Here is an 18,737-nt window from a genome sequence, read left to right on the forward strand (position 1 = left end):
TGAAGGAACCCGCACGGGCTCAACTTCTGGGGCAAATGCCCATCTCGCTGTGGTGCGTCTCTGAGCAGCTCTGGTTCGGAGCAGCTGGGTCTGGGGGCACGTCCCTCGGGCGGCAGACGGCTCTTCCCACCAGGCCCTCCCGGGTCTGGGGTGATGCTGGAGGGACCAGGTGAGGCGGGCCTGGGGAGCGGATCAGAACCTGCGCAACCCGCAGGGCACTCTCGCCACAAGATTCTACACCAACGATCTCAGAACCCCATCGCTTCACCTCCTCCACCCCCAGCCAGGACCTCAGCTGCCCCACCTGCTGCCCCACCGTCGCCACGGTAACAGCCTCCCACCTGGTCTCTCCACATGCCTTCTGGCAGCGTCACAGCCAAAGTGATCTTTTTTGAAACGTAAACCAAAATCTGTCCTCCTGCCTGAAACCCTCGGCGACTTCCCATCACACGGAGGAAGATCGACCCCCTTCCCCTGGCCCCCAGGACCCTGCCGGCCTCCCTGACTCCTCTCCCACCTCCTCTTGCCTGACTCTTTCAGGCCCCGGATCACACCAGCCTCCCTGCCCTGCATTCCTTCTGCCCACCGACAGCTCCGCTCTCCTCCTCTGGGGACCCCTGCTCACTCTGGGCGCCAACACAGCCATGGCTCCCACATTCCACATGTGTGTGTCTAAGTGTGTGCATGTGCGTACCTCTATCTGCATATTAGTATCTATCTATTCATGGGCTCAATGTGTTTACTTTCTCTCTCCCTGGTCTATGAAGACGTGGAGCTCCCGCCCTGTGGCCAGTTATGACCCTGACAACAGTCACTACCTGCGCTGGGCTCTGTGCTCGCTGCGTGTGTTGGATTCGCGGAAGGACGGATAGCCTCACGGTAGAAGGACCGGTCATCAGTCAGACCCGGTGCTCACGCTGATGTCACGTGAGTGAGGCGAACATCTCGACCTTTCAAGATCAAAGTTGTCCTTTTTCTAGTTTCAGTTGTTAGGGGTTGATTCAGTGCTTGGACTGTACAAGCCAGGACAGCTATAATGGGACAGTTTTGCCTTATTTGCCCTCCCCGTCAATATTTTTTTTTTTTTGCGGTGCGTGGGCCTCTCACTGTCGTGGCCTCTCCCATTGCGGAGCACAGGCTCCGGACGCGCAGGCCCAGCGGCCATGGCTCACGGGCCCAGCCGCTCCACGGCATGTGGGATCTTCCCGGACCGGGGCACGAACCCGTGTCCCCTGCATCGGCACACGGACTCTCAACCACTGCGCCACCAGGGAAGCCCCTCCCCGTCAATATTTGATGTTCAGATGATCAAATCCTGTACCAGACAGGCTGGATGAGAATGATCTCTTCCTCCATCCATTCACCATACGGGGCTGGACACTGGGCTCCACAGATGACTGAGCCAGGGCCCCAGGAAGCTCCCAGGGTAGAAGGAGAGAGATGAGAAAACCAACCAGCACAGCTGAGTGGGGCGAGGCCGATGTTAATCTGAGCAAGGACAGCGGCAAGACCTCAGGCTCACCAGCCAGACGGCCGGCAGGGTGCCCGGGGAGCAGCAGACACATGTGAGTGTTATTTTACGCTCGATTTCCCACCATCGGGACTGCTGCACGCAGACTTTGCATCATATAATCAGAAATTATTCAAACCTTTGTTGGCTAAAATACAGAAGCAATTGCTTAAAAACACACGTTTCTTGGTTTCTATCAGATACCCAATTTGGTACAAAGCGTACCAGGCAAACAATTTAAAAATCGTAATCAAAACAACAGAGGTCCTGCCCTGCGTGGCCTTGGATGAGTCACCCAACTTCCTTGAGCCCCAGTCCCTCACGTAGAGGGTGTTATTTACGTGGGCCCTGACGCGGCGTGGGACTGAGCTATCGCACGTGAATTACGCATGGCGCCCCAGCGCACAGCAAGGGCCTCATGTTGATCTGACATCATTTGTCTGTGTCATCGTGGAGCTGGCTAATAAGTTATGCCCACTACTCACCGCCTGCCCTGGACCCCAGAAGGTAGGAGATGTGGAGCCAGAGGGGTGACTACGTCAAGTCCAGAGGAAAAAAAAAACGGCTTGGCCATTAGCACCGAGCAGAAATGAAGCGGCCCCTCCCTTCATTCTCAGCAACCTGCACCTGTGGGCTGCTCCTCTGGGGAACTGGCAGGGGAGGGGTGGGTGGGGGGAGGGAAGGAGTGCGGCAGCTGGTGCTGAACAGGGTCTCCCGACCCTCCCCCGCAAGCCCAGCACGTGATCTCAGCCCCATCTCGGCAGTTCTCAGCCCCGAGCCTCCAGGGCCTCACACCCCCTCCAGCTCGCCCTCCGCTTCCCTGAAGAGCAGCCCTGCCCGCCTCCTGCGGGGTGCCAGTGCCCGGGCCCCACTTTATGCGGAAACTGCTTTGGGACTGGGGCTCCCTGAAGCTGTGCAGCGCAGCCGGTCTGCGGAGTGCCGGGCCGCGGGGCGGGGCTGCCCCCTGGGGCCTGGGCGCTTAGCGCCACGTGGAAACAGTTTTCTCCTGCGTCTTCCAACGAGAGCCATTTAAATTCCTGTAGCCATTGGGGTGGAGGCTGAGAACCAGGGATGAGCGGGTGGGTGGAGCTGAGGCTCCAGGGAGGGTGCCGCGGAGGGCGTGGGGTGCCCAGACCTGGCGTCTGAATCACAGGCCCAGAGCGAAGGGCCTTCAGCGTGGGGCTCTCAGGGAGGCATCGCCCGGGAGGCCACAGGAGCTGGTCTTCCCCGCAAGACTGCTGGGGAAACCGTGACTTGAGCGAGGCCCCGAGGGATGGATGGGAGAGCGGGAAGGGGCATGGACGGGAGAGCGGGAAGGAGGGCCGTCCAGGGACAGGGAGGAGAGGGCGGCGGTGGGAGAGTGTGGGACGTTTGGGCAAACGGAAGAGCTTGCTCCATCTGGCTGGACTGCGGGGGCTGCAAGCGTTCCCTGGGGCGTCCCTGTCACCCCAGCAATACAGGGCAGCCAGGCCCAGCCCCTCCACCCTGGGGTTCCTCTCTGTGCAGTCGGGGTGACCCAGCAGCAAAGCAGTGACAGGTGCTTCCTGATTCCCCCCAACCACGTGGTCACAAGGATGGGCTGTCATTGCCCCGAGAAGGGGGAGGCCCCTGACTGAGTCCCTGCCCTTCAGGCTGGCCTTCCCCTGCTGAACAGGGCACATCCCCTGTCTGGTCCCCCAGCTCCCAAGGGGGCAGAGAGGCTGCCAGGAGGGGCTGCTGTTTCTGGGCTGGTGGGGAGGGAGCAGAGCCCAGCTCTGCCCTCCTGCCCTGCATCGACCCAGGCCACCCCAGAGGGCTCCCAGGGTTCCCGGGGGGCGGGGGGGCTCTGAAGTTGGGGAGGTTTAGGGTGCTCCCAGCAGCAAGGCCCGCGAGCTAGCTAGGCAGTCCTGGCTCTGGAGCCGTAGATCCGGTTCAAACCCCAGCTTTGCACTTACTAAGTGAACGGCCCTCAGACAGCGCCTAAACCTCTGAACCTGTTTCCCTATCGACAGGGGATGTGGCCTGGGGACCGTGGGCGGTTGGCCAGAGAGGACACATGTAAAGCGGCCAACACAGGCGTGCACGGGGGCAGAGTGAGGAACACGTGAGGGCGTGTTGTGTGTGGGGAAAGGGGTGAGCCTGCCCTCTCCCAAGCATTTCTCCAGTTCACGCTGTCTCCGCCCAGGTCGGCCTGGTGGGCGGGCTGGACTTCCCGGGGGAAGGGAACCCAGAGAGGCCAGTGCCACGGCGACTCCGCAGGGACACAGACACCTGGGCCTGTGGGAGAGTCTGGCCAGGAGGAGCACCACCAGCCCCCCCGGCCCCAGGGCGGGCCCTGCCCTACCCTTTCAAGAAACCAGCCTGCAGTATCAGGGGTGGAGCCCCAGCTGGGAGCCAGTTCTGCCGCTTCCTGTGGGCAGTGGCACCGACCCAGGCCAGCTCCAGGCGGGGCCAGCCAGCAGCAGCAGGGCGGTGCTGCCCCCAGCCCCGGGGTCTCTAAAGGAGAAGGCCTGACCTGGAACCCAGAGAGAAAAGAGGCTTCTGGGGGCTCCGTAGACCCTGCACGAGGAGGGCCAGCCAGGGCCCAGCGCTGCTGACCTGGCTTCCACACACCTTGAGCCCCGGAGGGGGCCGGTGACAGGTTACAGCCAAATTAGCAGAGACAGCGGCCAACATCCGTCACACACTTGATGGGCAGCGAGCACTGGTCACCGCGCAGGTGCGGCTCTAGGTTTCAGATGAGGGAACTCAAGCACAGAGAAGGCAAGTAACTTGCCTTCAGAGCCACAGAGCTGGGAAGTGCAGGGCTGGACTTTGACGTGCTCTCCAGCTGGAAGCGCTGGGTTTCAAGGCAAGCAGGCCCCAGGAGAACCCGTTGTTGTCTCTTAGCTTTTCCACCTTGAAAGCGGGCATAATATGAACCAGCCCTGCCCGGGACGCGCACCAGTGTGGAGAGAGAGCCTGAGGGACGGGAAGGGTCTCCGTCTCTGACCCAGAGCCTCGGAGCCCGGAGGTCATTTTCCCTGAGCACGTGGGTACACAGGGGACCGACAGATCCCCGAGGCAAGGGGTGTGGCCAAAGCAGGGCAAGGTGGGGCCCGGAAGGATTGGGGCGCCTGGGGTACAGGGGACGCTGGGCATAGCAGGGGTCAGGTGTCTGATGGGCAGCTGGTCAGGACACCCAGGCCGGCTTCTGGCCATCCCCCACCTTTAGTGTCTGGTTCTGGCCCTGCTGCGTGGACAGCACAAGAATGATGGAAGGAAGAGCTGAGGGAGAGGCGGGTGTGCCCCCACCCCAGGCACCTCCACATCCTGAGTCCATCGAAGGGTTTCAGTGCACATGTCGTGGTCCCCCCGCTTCCCAGGAGAGAATGGGGAGAGCGCACACCCTTGCCTTGGACTTGGAAGGGCCCCCTGCCCTAGGCTCTGGGCCCTGGCCCTCACTCACTCTCTCCTTGGTGAGCCCGCCTGCCCAGACCCTTCGCTTATGGGTGGTGCTAACGGAAGGGCACACAGGGGCCTGCTGGCCTCCAGCCAGAGGCGGCACTCGGGTCAAGGGTAGGGCTCGTTTCACGATGCCAGGGTGGGGACTGGACCACCTGCCACAGTCAGAGCACAGCCAGCTCTGCATGGGGATGGCGCTGGGGCACCCGAGGGCCTCTCCTGGGCACCGGGGGACCTCAGGAGAAGAGAGAAGCGGGACCTGGCCTCAGGGAAGCTGCCCTCCGCGTCCGCCTCTGCACGGGGTTTTCAAAGGCAAGACCATGCCCACTGAAGCAGAGAGACGGGCATGAGGACCCTGTCGGGAGGGGAGGTGCAGTGCTCGGCACGGAGACCTCACCATCATCCCATCCTGCTGCCCCAGGGAGATGCTGGGACACAGGAAGCAGAGCCCGTGGGGACTTGGTGGTGGTTGGAAAATTCTGGTGTCCACTTCTGGGCTCGATGCCCCTCTCTCTGGTGGCAGGAGAGGGGACCATTACGGAGGAGAGGCTGGGACACTGGTGCAGCTGTCGACTGGGGAGCGTGAGGTGGGCCGTGCCCAGGAACTCTGGTGGGTCTCTCGGGGGCAGTGGTGAGAGCCCCCGTGGGCCCGAGGTCCTGCCACCTGCCTCCCTGCCCTTTCAGGCCGGTGCCGGGGGCCCTCCCGGTCCCACCACAAGCCCTCGGGCTCCGTGAACGCGCCAGGCTGGCCCCTGCTACCAGGGCCTGTGTCTGTGCTGCCCCTTTTCCCTCCCTGCCCGCCCCCATCCCGACTTTCTCCTCCTCACTCTCTGGGGCCTGGTGAGGACACCATTTCCTCCAGGAAGGCCTCCTACCTGCCGGGGCGAGGCCGGGGGGCCCTGGTCTGCGCTGCCTCAGCCCCCGTGCGCCCCTGCCATCGCGCGGAGCTGGACCCTTCTGCTGCTGTGCCTCTCCCCGACGGGGCTGCACACTCCTGAGGGTCGGGCCGCCCTGTCTAATCACAGCGCCCCTGCCCGGCACAGCAGCTACCATACATTTGGGGCTCAGGAGACATTTACTGAATGACTCAGTGAATGAACAAGGAATGAGGCCAAGACCCCAGGCCCCACCCCTCCCAGGTGCCCTGGGACCATAGCCTCTTCATCTCAGCGTCTACCACGGGGCTCGGCACACAGCACATGACGAAGAGGCCCACACGTCTCTCGAGCATGGAAGGGCGACGCCCAGAGAACAGGAAACTTGCCCTCCGTGCGTAAGAGGTGGCAAAACCGTGACAGTTACCGGCCAGGGTGTGCAGAGCAGGGAGAAACGAGCTCACTCTGCCTGGAAGAGGGTGGGAGGCAGTGCCCCTTCAGGTGGAGGGAGAACTGAGCAGAGGACCCCGGACGGAGGGACAGCTGCATGCAGGGGACCCCAGAGAGCAGGGCGGCCCGCCCCCTCCCACGCGGCTTCCGCGTCCTCTGCCGACTGGACCAGGGCCCCGTCCTCTTCAGCTCAGGGACCCTGCGACCCCGGCTCGCAGTTCAAGCCCAAGAGGACCTCCAGATGGTGGGGGGAACCGGGGCATGCAGACGGGCCCAGGCCTCTGAGGCACGAGAAGCCGCCTGATGAAACTGGCCTCCTTCCTCCACCTGCTTCTCGCACCCTGGCCCAGAGAGGAAGACAGCAGGTGTGCACAGAGGCCTCATCGCTCCCGGGAGTGACTCACTCGTGAAGCCTGGGGGCCACGAGGTGCCGCCAGGGGCTCCCATCACAGCCTCTCTGCCCTGCGGCCCAGGCTGGGGAAAGCGTGGTCATCCCCGGGCCGCGCCCTCTCCCCACCGGGAGTGGCCGAAAGCCCTGGTCCAGGGGCCTGTGTCCCTGAGGGCTGCTGTCCGCCCCGAGTCCCTGCGAGGCCAGGGTGGGCCTCAGTTTCCCTCCCTCTAAAGAGAAGTGACAGGACGCCGTGGGTGCGTGGTGGCCTTTATTACTGGCTAGGGGGGGCGTGGGGGCGTGGTGGGGCACGAGTGCGGCTTCCGGCTGGGCCAGCTCCTGGTGTGCGGGCGGGAGCCGGCCTCCAGTGCTGGGGGACCCCGGGAGCCGGGGGTGTGCAGGGCGGGGGCACCGCGAGGCGCAGATCCCGGGAGAAGGCAGCTGCGGCTCTACTTCCAGCGCCCGGTGACTTTGGCCTTCCCGCGGGTCTTGGAGCTGCAGGAGAAGCAGGGCCCGGTCAGACAGGACGCGGGGCAGCCCTCCACGGTGGGTAGGTGGGGGGCGTGGGGGGCTGCTGAGGGCTGAGAGGGGCGAGGGGCCACCTGGAGCTGCCTCCAGAGACTCAACAGGGCAGCAGCCTCAGGCAGGGGTGGGTGGGGGTGGGGGTGGGGAGCTCTTGGACCCTAAGGGAGAGGAGGAAGGGGCGGGAGGCCTGGGAAACAGGCAGGAGGGGGAAGGGGGCGGGGGGGATGGAGCTGGGATGCTCACACTTTCTGGTTGTCATTGATCCTGTTGCGGAGAACGTTGATCTGTAAGAAAAGGAGACCAGAGAGAGTGACCTCGCGGCACCCACTGGGCTCAGGGCCCGGCTGGCCTGGGGATGGGACGGGCAGGACCGGGACCCCGCTACTTCTCCCGGGACCCCACACTAGGGCCCCGGGCCATCACGGTGAGAAGTAAGCGGCTGCGTCCCCGCCACCACCTCCGCCGGGAGGCCTGGCCCGGTGCATCCTGGTCCCCCCGTCCTGCGAGCTCAGTGGGCTGAGCTGCTGCCTCGAGGCCAGAAGTGGGGAGACCCCAGGGCTGGAACCCCGGGAAGTGTCTGCTCAGCCGCAGCGAACCCTCAGACTCCAGAAGCACCAGCCAGACCAGCGGCCACACGAGCGAGGCACAGGGTCACACGACGGCTCACCTCGTATTTCTGCTGCTTGAACTTCTCCTGCAGGTCGAACTTCTCCGCTTCCAGGTCGTAGATGGTCTGCCGCAGCTCCTTGGCCTTCTCCCTGCACAGGCCGTGGGCGGGGGCAGTAAGGAGGGGCCTCACCTGCCTCCCTGCTGCTCCGGACCGCTCCCCTTCCCGGCCCTCCCCCCACTCCAGGCCTGCCAAGGCCCCCCACCCCGGCTGACTGCAGTGCCCGGGACTGAGGACGGGGCACCGGCGCCGCCAGGGCACAGCCCCGAAGCGCGGAGGGGTGGGGGTCGCACCAACATCTTGCGCAGGTGGGGAAGGGGAGCGGGGCTCTGCCGCCCCGGCCAGCCCGTCGCGGTCCCGCCAAAGCCGCCGACGGAATAAGTGGGGCGGCAGCGCCCCCTGGCGGCTCAGGCGAGCCGGTGCCCCTGCCCTCGGCCCGACGCCCCTCCCTCGCGGGTACAGCCCCAGCGAGCGGGCAGCCACCTCAGCTGGTCTTCGTTCAGGTGATCGATGGCCAGCACTTTCCTCCTCTCGGCCAGAATCTTCTTCTTCTTCTCCCGCTCCGTCTGCCTCTTCCCAGTTTTACGCTCCGTCTGGAGGGGGTGAGAAGCAGGGGAATGGGTTAGTGAACACCCCCTCCTATCCCCACACCCCCAAACCCAGCGGGGACAGAGGCTCGGCCTTGCAACCCCCAGGCCAGCAACTGCCTGGGCTCCCCAGGAAACAGACAGGTGGGGGCCCCCTGGACCCCTACCTCCCCACATCTCCCCCCAGCCCAATGCCTTCCCCTCCTGGGGCTCCCCAGACTACAAGGAGGAGGAGGGTTTGAGGACTGGCACCCACCTGGGCCTGCAGAGCCAGGACAGCAAGAGGAAGACCCAGAGAGAAAGATGCAACAGTGACAGAGACAGGGAGAGGGGAGGGCACAGGGACACAGGCAGAGACACAGGAAGGAGAGGGTTCAGCCGTGCTGTGGGCCACCTTAGTTACTGGACGTGCGTCCAGGGTGGGGTGGGGATGTTTGACAGCAGGGCCCCCGCTCGTAGGGTCGCCGTGGGGCGCAGGGGCCAGGAGGCTGGCCCAGTTCTGAGCTGGGGACTTGGACATCTAAGAAAATGTTCTGATGTGTCCGCTGCGCAGAGTTCAACTTCCCATCTCTCCGCCCCTGGGAATGGGGTATCTGGTGGGGGTGAGCTCCCAGGAGCAAACCAGCCTGCGTCCAGGCAGCACTTAGCCGCACTCCAGAGTAGCTCGTCTGACCCTCTCAGAGCAGGCAGGGTGGACATTAACCCCATTTTACAGATGAGCAGACTGAGGCTCCGGGATGGCATGAGGCCACACACGGTGGATGTGAGACGGGGCACAGGGCCTGCCGGCTCCACCAGCCAGCGTGGGGCTAGGGCTGGGAGGGGCAGTGGCGTTCTGGGCTCTGCTCACAGCGCTCATCCCAGCAGTCCCTCCCAGGGAAAGCCAGCTGCTGCGAGGGCCAGCTTCGGGTCTGGCGTGAGAACTCAGTCTCGCAACAGCGGCTGGACATCTCTTCCCGGGATCCCGCGCACAGTCACTCCTCACGACCCAGGACGCCTGGAGGCCCCCCACCTTCTGGATGTAGCCTCCAAAATGCATCATGTTAGACAGAGCCTTCTTCTTCCGGGCCTCATCCTCAGCTTTCCTCCGGCTCTCCTCCTCCTCTCGGCGGGCCCTCTCCTCCTGGTTTCCGGCAGGGAGGGAGTGGATTAGGGCTGGGGGCCGGACACCCTGATTCTGGGCTGGCGCTGGCGGTCCTTGTGGCCAAGCACACTGTCCTGGGGATTGAGGGCACTCGGGCATGGGGCCTGGTGGTGCAGTTTGTCGGCCGGGGACACGGGACTGAGCGAGCGGGGTCCCAACTCCTGACAGTGAGGGTCCCCGCACCCAGGCCAGGAACAGGAAGCCCCAGGGGTGGGCGGCATCACTGGGGCGGGGCCCCGGCAGCAGCAGCACAGGACGGGGGCCGCGGCACCTCAGTTCCCGGGGGCGCGCTGTGCAGGGAGGAGGAGGGGGTGCCTTAACCGCTCAGGGCCTTTCTGTCTAGTCGCGCACGCAACGCCCAGCGTCGCGCGGTGCTCGCCCCGGGCCGAGTCCCTGTCTGCGCGCGCGCGGAGGGCCCGGGCGGGGTCGCTCACGGCCAGGCGGCTCTGCCGCTCTCTTTCTCGCTGCGCCCGGATCCGCTGCTGCTCCGCCCGTTCTGCCCGCCGTTCCTCCTGCGGAGGGAGCGCCCGCTGTGGGACTGACGTCAACGTCTGAAAAGTGTCGGTGGGCTTCTCCGTGTCCCCTGAGTGTCCCCCCCACCGCCCCGGCCGCTGCCCTGTGCTGGAGGCAGAGGCCACGTCCTGCCGTCGGCCAAGCAGCACGGGAGGTAGAGGGGAGAAAGGAAGGCGAACAGCCTCTTGTCCCCCGGAGAATGTTTTGGGATCCCGGAGGTCACCGCATCTCCCCTCCGTGAGTGGCGGGGCGGGGGGGGGCCCGGGGGGAGCGAGGTGGAGGGCAGAGATGATGACTCGGCTCCAGCCCTCAGGGGTAGGGTGCTGGGGCCCCAGGGGCTCTTGCTGGACCACCCCCGGCCCCGGGAGGCGCCCGACACCCACGATCCTGTCTTTGAGGGAGATCAGCTCCTGTTCCTCTTTCTTGCGGTTCTCGAAATGCGCCTCAATCAGCGTCTGCAGCTCGTTCAGGTCCTTCTCCATGCGCTTCCGGTGGATGTCCTGCGGGGGGGCGGGGCTCAGAGGCTGCCCACCGCACCCATGCCAGGGGGAGGGGCCTGGGTCCAGGAGAGCAGCTGGGGCCGGACCCAGGACACTGTCGGGCACTGTGTGCCCCCCGCCCGTGACCTCCCCTCCGCCAGGAGGTCCTGAGCTCTCTCCCAGGGGGCCTGCCCTCCCCAAGCCCCCACTCACGTCAAAGTCCACTCTCTCTCCGTCGGGGATCTTGGGCGGCACCAGGTTGGGCATAAACGGCCTGGTGGGCAGAAGGAGACGTGAGCACCAAGCCCTCCCTGGACCAAGGGGCTGCAGTGCTTGGGCGGGCAAGGTTCTCTCCTCCCTGCAGAAACGCGGCCGCCGCTGCGCAGCCACCAGCACGGTGACACCAGCATGGCGTGCGTACAGGAGCCCCCAGGCCGCTCAGCACCAGGGTCCACGGCGCCTGCACGTGCCCTCACGTTTACCCACAGAGCAGGAACCACTCATCTCACTCAAGGAAGCCGAGACTCTGAGACATAGCGCCTGGCTCAAAACCACCAGCCAGGAAGTAGAGAAGCTGCACAGGTGACAGCTTGGCTGACCCACGGGACCTCCCCAGGAGCCCAGGAGGCCACGCTGGTCCCCACCCCCTCCCACACTCGCGTGGGACTCCAGGCCCCGGGCGCTGGGCCTGAGTTTCCCGTCTGCCTCATCTGTGTGGGGCTGAACCGAGACACTGCAGCGCTCAGAGCAGCGGGGGAACGGGGAAGGGGCTGGACTTCCGGGCCGGGCTAGTTTCAGACCATCCACTCGAGCCGGAAGGCACCGCAGGGAGATGCCTGCGTGTGCCGAGGCGCCGTCAGCTGGCGGCCTTGGCGTTCCCGAAACCCCCATCCCACCCAGCACCCAGAGCTCCCAGGCAGTGTCGCGTGTGTGGCAACAAGTTGCCCTGTGTGGCCCTTGGTGACGCTCTGAACCCCACGCCGAGGCTGACGCACACTCACTGCTTGGCTTCCCCGAATTTTCCTCCCTCTTCCCCCCACCCCCGGCCCCACCTCAGCCACTGAGGATGGAGTCCTAGCTCTCCTGTAGGGTCGGACAAGGTGTCCACCCAGGGCCACAGCTAGTTCATCATTTTCCTCTAGATGGACACAGTGCTGACGGGGGCAGGGCCCGGAACTGGTGATGGAGTGTGGGTGGATTTCAGCCCCCATCGCCCCCCCCCCGACCGCACACACCCTGGCAGCAGATGGCAGAGACCCTTGTGCAGTGCACAACCTGTAAAACCATACGTGGCAGTCTCTGCTCGCTGTACCACCATGCACTGCGGTCCTGTCCCAGTTGTCCTCCCGCATGAGCCCTCTGCTCCCAAGACCTCGCCACTCACCTGGGCTTGGGCTTGGACTCCTCCACTGGGCCATCTGGAGAGAAGGGAAGCACACGGCCACGGGGTCAGGAGGCCTGGATCTGGTCCCACTCTGCCCCTGATGAGCCGGGCACCTGTAGGCCTCCGTTTCCCCATCCACCTGTGAGTCCCTCCCGGCCCCGGGTTGCAGGAACACCCAAAGAAATAAGCCGCAGGGTTGCAAACCCCACACTCCCTCTCGGGGCTGCTCCCTGGGGGAGCCTCGGGAGACGCACGCACGCACGGCCCTCTCGTTCAGCAGTGCTGGCCTCACGGTGAGGAGGGGTCCAGGGCACGGTCCCTGGGGGTCCTGGCCCCAGAGTCCCCTCCCGAGCCTCTGCCTCCTCGGTTGCCCCCAGACCTCCTGGCGGCCCGGGACCAGGAAGCTGATGGGGCGTGACCCTGAGACCCACCGGCTGCGCCCCTCCAGAGGCGTGACTGGGGCCACCTGCGCCCCTGGGGAAGGCCGCCAGCCAACAGTGACCGCAGCAGTGACCCACCCCACGACCATCCATGCCTGGGATCTCCTCCCCCAGACTCCCCACCCTCGAGTGGTTCAGCTGGGCTCCAGGCGCCTCGTGTGTGGACGTGGCTGTGACCACTGCCCTGCCCTGCCCTGCCTGGGCCCTTGGACATCGCCCCTCTCCCCTGGGCACCACCGGGGCAGCTTCTCTGCAAGGAGGAGCCCGACCTCCAAACACGCATGGTCACCGAGTTGTGTCCTGCCTTCCCCAGCCCCTCCCCCGCCTCCCTGGGGTCTCCCCCAAGCTGCTGGAGGGGCTCCCCGGCCCCCCAGCGCCTCTTCCCAACGCCCAGCAGGCCTCACCTTCAGCCTCTTTATCTTCGTCTTCTCCACCTTCTGAAGAGAACGTGAGAAATCAGTAAAGGTCCTGGTTGCGAGCTCAGACCCCTGCCAGGAGCCTCCCCGCAACAGGTCCTCAGCCAGTTGTGCCCTGTGGGGGTCTGGGGTCCGGAGCTGTCTGTCTGCACCTGCCCTGGGCCCCAGACCACCGGGCACCAGAGGGGCACGTGGCCAGCGTTTACTGACAGGGCGGCTGAGAGCTGAGCCCCGACAGGACGAGTGGCCGCCCAGGCTGCAAAGCGCGGCCCAGGCGGATTTCTTGCTGCTGTAGGAGTGGCTCTGGGGCTCTCGCCACCCCGGGCTCCAGGACAGAGCCCCTCGCACCCTCAGCCTGGGCAGAGCCTCACCTTCTGTGTTGGTCTCCTCCACGTCAGTCCCGCCTCCAGCCTCTTCTTCCACTTCCTCCTCCTGTTCTGGAGAAGTGAACCAGACACAGTGAACACACTCATGCTGGCAGGCAGAGCCCGGGGCGGAGGTGTGGGGAGGGGGCCAGCGACATCCAGGTTCCACGTGAATTTGGGGGTGACTGATGTGACAAGACGGGGGCTACTCTGTTCTTGGTTTAAACCAGAAGTCCGCAAACTATGGCCCAATCTGGCCCCCAGACTGTTTCTAAATAAAGTTTTATTGGAGCACGGCCCAAGCTGCTTTCACGCAACAACAGAGTTCAGCGGCTTCCACAGGGACCAGGTGGCCACAAAGCCTAAAACATTTACTATCAGCTCCTTCTCAGGGGCCTGGAGACCAGCTCTGCACCTGGAGGCCTCTGGGAAGGCCAGGGGGGTGCTGGGCAGCACCAGGGAAGGGGTGGGGGCTGTCTACCGGGCTCTTTCTGTCGACTCAGCCCCCCTTCCCCATCCCGTCCCCCGGTGCGGCACCACAGGGGTCAGGGGAGCGCCTGTCCCGGGCTCAGACCCTGGAGACCCTTCATCTGTATCTGAAAGAGACCAAAGCAGGACTGCGTGTGGGGGAAGGAGCTGCCCCGCATGTGGACGTATGTACGGTCCAAGGAGTCAGGGGGTTTCTGTTTTCATCCACTTGCTTGGCAGGGTGTAGACCCCGCCCCAGTCAGGCACTCCGAGTGGATAGACACATTCGACAGCGTGGCGCTAGGCACGGGGATCCGCTTGCAGGGGGTGCTGATGAAGACCTTGACTGAGGCTCTACATGTGGTGGACTCCTGGCGGGGGGCTGGAAAGCCTGGAGCTGGGGGGGAGGTGAGGCCAGCACGGAAATGTCCACACCCCGTGCCTCCACCCCCAGCCTCCACATGCAGCCTCCACACTCGCCTCCACCCCTGGCCTCCACCCCCTGCCTCCACACTCACCTCCACCCCCGGCCTCCACCCCCTGCCTCCACACTCACCTCCACCCCCAGCCTCCACCCCCGCCTCCACCCCCAGCCTCCACCCCCTGCCTCCACACTCACCTCCACCCCTGGCCTCCACTCCCTGCCTCCACCCCTGGCCTCCACCCCTGGCCTCCACCCCCAGCCTCCACCCCCGCCTCCACACCTGGCCTCCACACCCCCTGCTTCCACTCTTGTTCTAGGTCTGAGTCCTCAAGAGTCCTCTTCTTTTTTTTTTTTTTTTTGCGGTACACGGTCCTCTCCCGTTGTGGACACGCAGGCTCAGCGGCCATGGCTCACGGACCCAGCCACTCCGCGGCATGTGGGATCCTCCCGGACCGGGGCACAAACCCATGTCCCCTGCATCGGCAGGCGGACTCTCAACCACTGCGCCACCAAGGAAGCCCGAGTCCTCTTCTTTGATCCCTGCAGGACCCTTACCTCAAAGAAGATCCTTCCAGAAGGAGTGAGAGGGGAGGGCTGGCTAGCAAGGACATGGCCAGGTGTGGGGTCCACCTTCAGGCCATCTTGTTAACACCTCTCCCACCCCGTCTGATGTTTCAGTTCCCACCTCGCCAAGTGGGCGCCCAACACCCCCAAGGGGAACGCCCCAGCTGCCCCCACATCCTCAGACGTCACTACCAGAAAGTTCCCGCTAAAATTCAGTCCGAGTCTGTGCCCGCCCACCCCACCCCGTTCACCTGCAGCTACGCACACTTGCAGGCCGACATCCCCTCCCAGAGACCCTCCCCCTAATGTCCATGCACGACGTGCTGACGTGATGCTTTTGAGGATCTGCTGAGCCTCTAAGGGGCAGGATCCACCCTTCCCTGGGGCAGAAGCCTGAGGGGCCCCAGGGCCATGCTGGGCCAACTGGGGGCACTGTAGGGACAGAGAGAGGCCTCGTGACCACTGGCATGTGTCAAGTGCTCAGGAAGAAGGGAAGGTTAGGTGCTTGCAGGGAGAAGGAGCACCACGCTGAGGAGACCATGATAATGAAAATGATCAACAAGTAGGAAAAGGGCAAAGATCCGAGGGTCAGAGTGGACCCTCGCCAGGTGACAAGGTCTTCGTGTCTACGTGACGTGTCTCAGATACCTGGACACCTTCATAATCTCATTTGAAAAAGCATTAAACGGAACGCCTTTAGGTGTGGTCATGCTATTACGGCTACGTTTTCTAAATAGTGCTTATCTTTTAGAGATTCATACTGAGCTACGTAAGCATGGGGTGATGTCAAGATGTCTGGCGAGGATTCGTCTGCTCTAAAATACTGGGCAGAGACAGAGTGAGTGAGAGAAGATGGGCTGTAAGTTGATGGTTGTGGAGCTGAGTGATGGGTGCATGGGGGTGCATTTTTCTATTTTTGCCACTTTTATGTGCATTTAAAACTTTACGTGGTAAAAAAAAATTAGAGAAAAAAAGCAAAATTAATTAATTGGAAAAAAAGCAGTGATTCCGTGTGAACCACCTGGTGGGCGATAGAGACAGGTTTAAACCTTTTGCCCCAAGACCTGAGCACCAGGGTTCGGGCTGATCCCAGCTAGGAGCTGGGATTGGTGGAGGGTCTTTGCTCAGCTGAGAGTGGGAGGCGGGGACCATGCGCTCCCTCCACGCCACCCCTCCTCCCCCGCCCATCCGTCCCCCATACCTTCCACAGTTCCTTCTGCTCCGGGGATGAGACACGGCCACAAGAGAGGAGAGAAGAGACCATCAGTTTCAAAGCAGGCTGTCCTGCGCAGTGAGCGTGGGGCACGCACTTACCTTCCTGCTCCCTGCGGTGTGAGGGGAGATGCTGTCAGGAGCACAGGGCACACTGCACACACGTGTACACACCCCCTGACACCCACACACCACACCCTGGCCTTTTCCTGAAGATGACCCCAGTTTTTGCCCTCCGCACTGGGTGCTGGCATCCGCCCGCTCTGCCCACCCGCACAGCCTGGTCTGGCCCAGCCTCCGGTCTTGCCACCTCTGACCACCCCCAGGAAACCTGGCTCAGCTGCTGGTCCCCTGCGCTCTGTCCACCCACTCCACCCGGGGTCCAAGTCCACGCAGGAGGCGCAGCCCCCCCCAGGCCCTCCACGCTCCGTGCCCAGGAGGAAGGTCCACGGGGTCCAAGCCATGCCGGCGTTCGTGTCCTTCCTGTGCACCCACTCCCCACAGCAGGTGACTGTTTGGCCACCAGTGTGTGCCCCCTCCCCGGCGCTTGGGACAGTGCAGGGGACAGTGCAGCGCAGGAACAGTGGCTGCCCGGGGCAGTGATCACAGGGGCTCTGAGGTGGATTCCTGGGGCACGGTCGCTCTGTGGCCTCGGGATCCTCATGGAACCTCTCTGGTCCGTTCTCGGGAGGCCCAGCTCCCAGCAGCAGCCCACTGCCCCGGGAATGGGCTCTTTACTGCCAACCCCGCGGGGCAGCCCAGAGGCACAGGGCTGGAAACGAAGGGGTGCAGCTCTCCCGGGGCCCCCAGAGGGGCGCAGCCCCAGCCCACAACCGGGCATCTCCCAGGCCAGGTGCACGGAGGGGACGGCCCCCCAGCATGACCCCGGTACTCACCCCTCGGACTTGTCCACCGCCTCCTCCGCGTCCGACATGGTCTCCGCTTCCCTCCGGAGAGAAGAACAGTCAGCACGGGCGGAGGGCTGGCCTCCCGGCTCTGCGAGGAACGCTGGGCCCGCAGTCCACCCGAGACGCTGACCACCCGCCCCTTATCCGCCTGTGACGGCAGCAGAGCCCGCTGCCTCCTCTGTCGGGGAGCACAGCAACCCCTGCACCACGTGGTGACCGTCTGAACCCCAGCTCTAAGCCTCCCCAGCCTTGCCAGCCTTGCCCAGCGACCAGGGGAGAAGCTCTGCCCCATCCACGCAGTCTCCCCTGGGAGTGGCCCAGCGTGGCATGGACGGTAACTAGGCAACAGAAAGGAGCAAACCGGGGGTGCAGCCGACACACCAGCCGAAACTCCCCTCCCGGGAATTACTCTCCCTGGGGGGAGGAAAAGCCGAGGCACGTGGTTCCACCCAGAGATGGAACATTCTCGAAGCAGCAAAGCTGTAGAAATGGAGAACAGATTGGTGGCCGTGGGGGGCTGGGAGGGAGGTGGGCGTGGAAGGAAAAGGCACACAAGGGACGTCTGTGGCTCTAGAACTGCTCGGTATCTGTGGTGGTGGATCCTCGGGCCTGCACAGGCTAAAGCGGAAGGGAATTTCACACTCGCGCTCACACACACAAAGTCGAAGGAGAGCGGGGAATCCGTGTAGATCACGGATGGTGCTTCCACGTCCCGCTGTGATGTGGTCCTGGCTGTGCAAGCGCTACCGCGGGGGACACTGGGAAGTGGGTGTGGGTCTCACGGCAGCGTGTTTATCTACCCCGGCTCAGTAAAAAGTCCAACTCGATGGAGTTTCTCTGGGGAAGCTCTCGTTTTGAGATTCTCCCCCTACTACACTAGGAACAGAAAATCAAGACTCTCCTGTCAGCTGAGCATTGGGGCAAGTCTTCCCAAAGCGCAGAGTGGCCGCATCCTGGCTGCCCAGCCCAGAGGTCTGTGAGGACCACGCTGACACCGAGGAAAGCGTTTTACCGTCACTTCCCCGCAATGATGGGGAGAAGCCAAGGGAGCGGTGGAGACTGCCCTCACGGGACTGGGAGGCTGACCTGGCTTTGAACGCTGGCTCCGCCTCACATTTGCCTGTGACCTTGGAAAGGTCGTTGACCTCCCTACACCTCAGTCCCCTCTTCCCCGAAGGGGTGATGCCAGGCTGCTCCTGGCACCCGGCGCTGCAGCCACCAGCTTCCGACTCAGCCTGCGGTGACAGCGGCACGGAGAGCGGTGCTCACACCCACACCACCTGTCCCTGCACACCCCACTGTCCCGGCCGAGACCCGCCCCAGGCACCCATCTGCGGACACGCAGTGAGCCACGACTCTGGCGGGTGGCGTGATGTCCACTGCAAGGCAGCCCCTCCGAGGCCGAGAAGTTCTGAAGGAGCCTCTGCCCCGCGGCCCCTCTGGCGGAAGACCGCCGCAGCCTCCGACCGGCTGCTCTTTTGAACCTGGCTCAGCTCGTCCAGTCCTGCTGGGTCAGGGCGAGCGCTGCAGCGGGCCAGCCCCCCTCGCTGGAGTCGGTGGGGCATTGAGGGCGGGGCCAGGCACAGGGAGCTTTGCACAGAAGCTGGCTCCCCCGGGTGAGGGTAGCAGTGGGTGAGAAGAGGAGATGTCAGATGTGTAGGGTGTCCTGAGAAGACATACCCCAGAGGGTCTTCAGATGGGGCCTTGCAGGGAGAGTGGCAGGGGAAGAGCCCCCAGCCCAGAGGGGGTGGGGGTCTGGCAGATGAAGCACTGCCTGGAGCCCCAGGGAAGTAGCCAGAATCAGTGGCCCGAGAACTGGGGAGCCCCTCCCTGAACCCCGGGTGGAGTCTGTCACCTTGGCGCAGGGAGGTTTCCCAGGGAAGGTGCGTGGCCAGACTGGGGCTTGGGGTCTCTCTCTCCTCTCCTGCCCGCCCGCCCACCGGCTCAGAGCCATCGGGCACAGCCCCGGAGACCGCCCCCTGCTCCTCTGAGCAC

The 18,737-nt window shown here is 64.1% G+C and overlaps 1 protein-coding gene and 1 long non-coding RNA gene across 6 annotated transcripts; one reads left to right on the plus strand and one right to left on the minus strand.

Annotated features, from left to right (window-relative positions):
* Positions 1-1,909: 1,909 nt before the first annotated feature.
* LOC137220176 (uncharacterized) lies at positions 1,910-13,462 on the plus strand. Of its 3 annotated transcripts, XR_010941519.1 has the most exons (3): positions 9,548-10,319; positions 10,926-11,143; positions 11,704-13,462. It is a non-coding gene; the product is annotated as an uncharacterized lncRNA (long non-coding RNA). The 3 variants fall into 3 exon arrangements; XR_010941520.1 differs by lacking the exon at positions 9,548-10,319 and adding an exon at positions 1,910-2,017 and having other exon boundaries at positions 10,926-13,462; XR_010941518.1 differs by having other exon boundaries at positions 10,926-13,462.
* TNNT2 (troponin T2, cardiac type) lies at positions 6,905-16,783 on the minus strand. Of its 3 annotated transcripts, XM_067729872.1 has the most exons (14): positions 16,731-16,783; positions 15,937-15,947; positions 13,173-13,238; positions 12,790-12,822; positions 11,946-11,979; positions 10,775-10,835; positions 10,466-10,582; positions 10,004-10,081; positions 9,438-9,548; positions 8,682-8,687; positions 8,322-8,431; positions 7,839-7,929; positions 7,415-7,455; positions 6,905-7,141 (listed from the first exon to the last, which is right to left on the minus strand). In XM_067729872.1, exons 1-14 carry the CDS (start codon positions 16,766-16,768, stop codon positions 7,096-7,098), a joined length of 843 nt encoding a protein of 280 aa, XP_067585973.1. In that variant the 5' UTR covers positions 16,769-16,783; the 3' UTR covers positions 6,905-7,095. The 3 variants fall into 3 exon arrangements, with proteins under 3 accessions (XP_067585973.1, XP_067585971.1, XP_067585972.1); XM_067729870.1 differs by lacking the exons at positions 8,682-8,687; positions 15,937-15,947; positions 16,731-16,783 and having other exon boundaries at positions 13,173-13,242; XM_067729871.1 differs by lacking the exons at positions 8,682-8,687; positions 13,173-13,238; positions 15,937-15,947; positions 16,731-16,783 and having other exon boundaries at positions 12,790-12,819.
* Between the last annotated feature and the right edge of the window lie 1,954 nt (positions 16,784-18,737).

The sequence above is a fragment of the Pseudorca crassidens genome, chromosome 2 (assembly GCF_039906515.1).
Source record: "Pseudorca crassidens isolate mPseCra1 chromosome 2, mPseCra1.hap1, whole genome shotgun sequence".
NCBI classification, from domain to species: domain Eukaryota; kingdom Metazoa; phylum Chordata; class Mammalia; order Artiodactyla; family Delphinidae; genus Pseudorca; species Pseudorca crassidens.